The 2500-nt window shown below is 41.6% G+C and overlaps 1 protein-coding gene across 2 annotated transcripts in view; it reads right to left on the bottom strand.

Annotated features, from left to right (window-relative positions):
• Positions 1-2110, bottom strand: part of LOC135110590 (uncharacterized oxidoreductase YuxG-like) — a 5775-nt gene extending 3665 nt beyond the window's left edge. For both annotated transcript variants that reach the window (XM_064023070.1, XM_064023071.1), the window contains exons 1-3: positions 1984-2110; positions 941-1057; positions 149-343 (exon numbers count right to left, since the gene is read on the bottom strand). In XM_064023070.1, the coding sequence (XP_063879140.1) occupies positions 162-343; positions 941-1057; positions 1984-2026 (342 nt within the window). In that variant the 5' untranslated portion in view covers positions 2027-2110 and the 3' untranslated portion in view covers positions 149-161. The remainder of the gene's footprint in view (positions 1-148; positions 344-940; positions 1058-1983) is intronic.
• Between the last annotated feature and the right edge of the window lie 390 nt (positions 2111-2500).

Raw genomic sequence — 2500 nt, 5'->3', positions numbered from 1 at the left:
ATTGTCAGTCGTGATGAAGAAGAGTAAATAAAAAAAAAAATGACTAAACTAGTTAATAAGAAAGATTTTAGGAAAACTCATTCTCAGACAGGAGTACTACATATTATTAAAATTTCGGAAAATGAGCTCGAATGAAACAAAAGCAAACCTTAAGATTGACGTCAATCATCTTGTCGAGCTGGGGGCCTTGTTATGTCAAGGAAGGGCGATATATGAGCGATCCCTGCACTGTTCACCAGCAGACTGGGCGACACCCCATACCTGTCCCGGGAGGCTGCAATGGCGCCCTCCACTGAGCTCTGCTGCGTCACATCCATATTTAGAGCCAGATGTTTCTCGGGGCCTGTGGAAGGGTGGAGGGGTGGAGACTACAGTAGCAGAAATTTATTGTGTAGTAGTTTGAGAATGCAGAGAGAGTCACCCTAAGCATGGGCAATAGTGACTCGGCAGCTGCCAGTGGCAGAGAGGATATTTATCATGCATTGCATTTTTTTTCCTTTTTTACATTATACATGAGCGGCTTTAGGCTCGTTGAATCCTGTCCGTGCTGCAAAAGAAGGCGCGAGCGTTTATATTGACAGGTAGTAAATTTAATCTTCTCTCTACTCTGTCTGTCACAGCCTCGTTGTGGTGGCCACCGAATAACAGACTGAGGGTAGGCAGTGACTTATCAAAAACACACATATTGTAGACCGCTAGACGCTTACTTATGTATGATATGCAATGCAGTGAAGGAGTGGGCAGTAACTCAGTCCAGTCTCTGTGACGTATTTTTGCACCAGCACATAGTTGGTACCTTACCAAACAGCAGATTCGGCGACAGGCGGGACATTTTCAGGCAAAGGTTAATTAAGGGTCATTGACTTAACAAGCAACAGACTTAGTGTAGGATGATGACTTACCTGGAAATAGCTTAAGGTTAGTGCGGTGACTTACGTACTGGACAACTTGCTGAGAGTCTGGCGAGCAGCCTCCAGGTTGATGTCCGTCACCATCACGTGGGCGCCCTCCTGAGCCAGCAGCAGGCAGACGGCACACCCGATGCCTCCGCCACCGCCTGCAACACCACGCTCGTCACTGCGTCTCTAAACACCTTCATTCATTTAATACTGATATGATTTTTTAAGCCATATAGTCACGAGCAGTCATGAAATATTTCTATTTAATCCCAAGAGACAGACTAGTCATCATTCCTAAGGTCAGTGTCCTTCCTCATCAGTATTCCCTTCTCTAGCTTTATCTCTTGGTAACACACACACACACACACACACACTTTCTCTCTCTCTCTCTCTCTCTCTCTCTCTCTCTCTCTCTCTCTCTCTCTCTCTCTCTCTCTCTCTCTCTCTCTCTCTCTCTCTCTCTCTCTCTCTCTCTCTCTGTGTGTGTGTGTGTGTGTGTGTGTGTGTGTGAAACCTGAAATAATCATTTGTTTTTATTTGTCCCATTAAGATAATCGGAAATATTTTTAATCAAATTGAAATGTAAATGACAAAGGAAGAAGGGACCACATCTGGTCTGGGTCTTTTCAACGCGAGTGTCTGTTTTTCGTGTGTCTGTCTTTCTGTTCCTTTATGTGTTGCTTTGACTATGTTTCTGTTTGGTAAGGTTTGAAATGCCTGCTGACGATCATTGATTATATATAGAAGATCTACAATGGTGAAATGAATAAAACTTTTCAGTTTAATATTCGTTAAAAAGGACAAGAGTAAAAGTGAATCTGATGGAAATATTTCATTGATATCCATAAGCGATGTAACAAAGGTGATGTAGATAACATTTTTTGGGGGTTGGTATTCTAAAAATAACTTAAGCGCCGTAGGTTCAAGAGTGATTAAAGTTAGTTTGAAAAAAAATAATGAAATTTGTTCACAAACTGAGTACTAGATGACTGGATCAGACGTGATAATCTCACGCGCAAGAGTGGAGCATCGTTAGAAGCAGCCACACTTCTCCACCCTACTCGTAGTCGATAGCTGCACTCACCTGTGACGAGTGCCACTTGGCCGTTGAAGTCACACGGAGCCATACGTGCGTCCACAATGCGAAAACCAGACTGAATGAGCAGACGGAGAATGTGCTGTCCCAAACAACAAGATTGTATTGAAATAAAGGTCAAATCTATGATAAGCTGTTACAAAGGAGCGATCAAGCAACAGTCGTCATTTGAGCATTAAGATGTTATTCTTACTTAAGATACAGTGTTATGAAAAAAAAAAAACACTGAAGGAGGTCCGTTGTGTCTTATTCCAGTGCGTTTATTGCAGCAGTTCCTTATCCTTCTAATCTCTGGATCTTTTGTATCCTCTTTGGAAATCTTCCATCCAATGAAATATTGATAGTATTAGAGCTGTTCACACTGTTATTTGTTTATTGCATGACGTAAGAGTATAGTCAATATGAGTGAATGAAACGAATGAAATATTTTTTCCTTTTACCCCAAACGTTATCTAAAGATTAGTGATCGATATAATCCGGAGAAATAAACTATATTTACTTATCA

Source organism: Scylla paramamosain, chromosome 20, assembly GCF_035594125.1.
Source record: "Scylla paramamosain isolate STU-SP2022 chromosome 20, ASM3559412v1, whole genome shotgun sequence".
Taxonomy (NCBI): Eukaryota; Metazoa; Arthropoda; class Malacostraca; order Decapoda; family Portunidae; genus Scylla; species Scylla paramamosain.
Note: the sequence above shows the minus strand (reverse complement) of the source record. Positions and strands in the feature narration are given on the sequence as shown.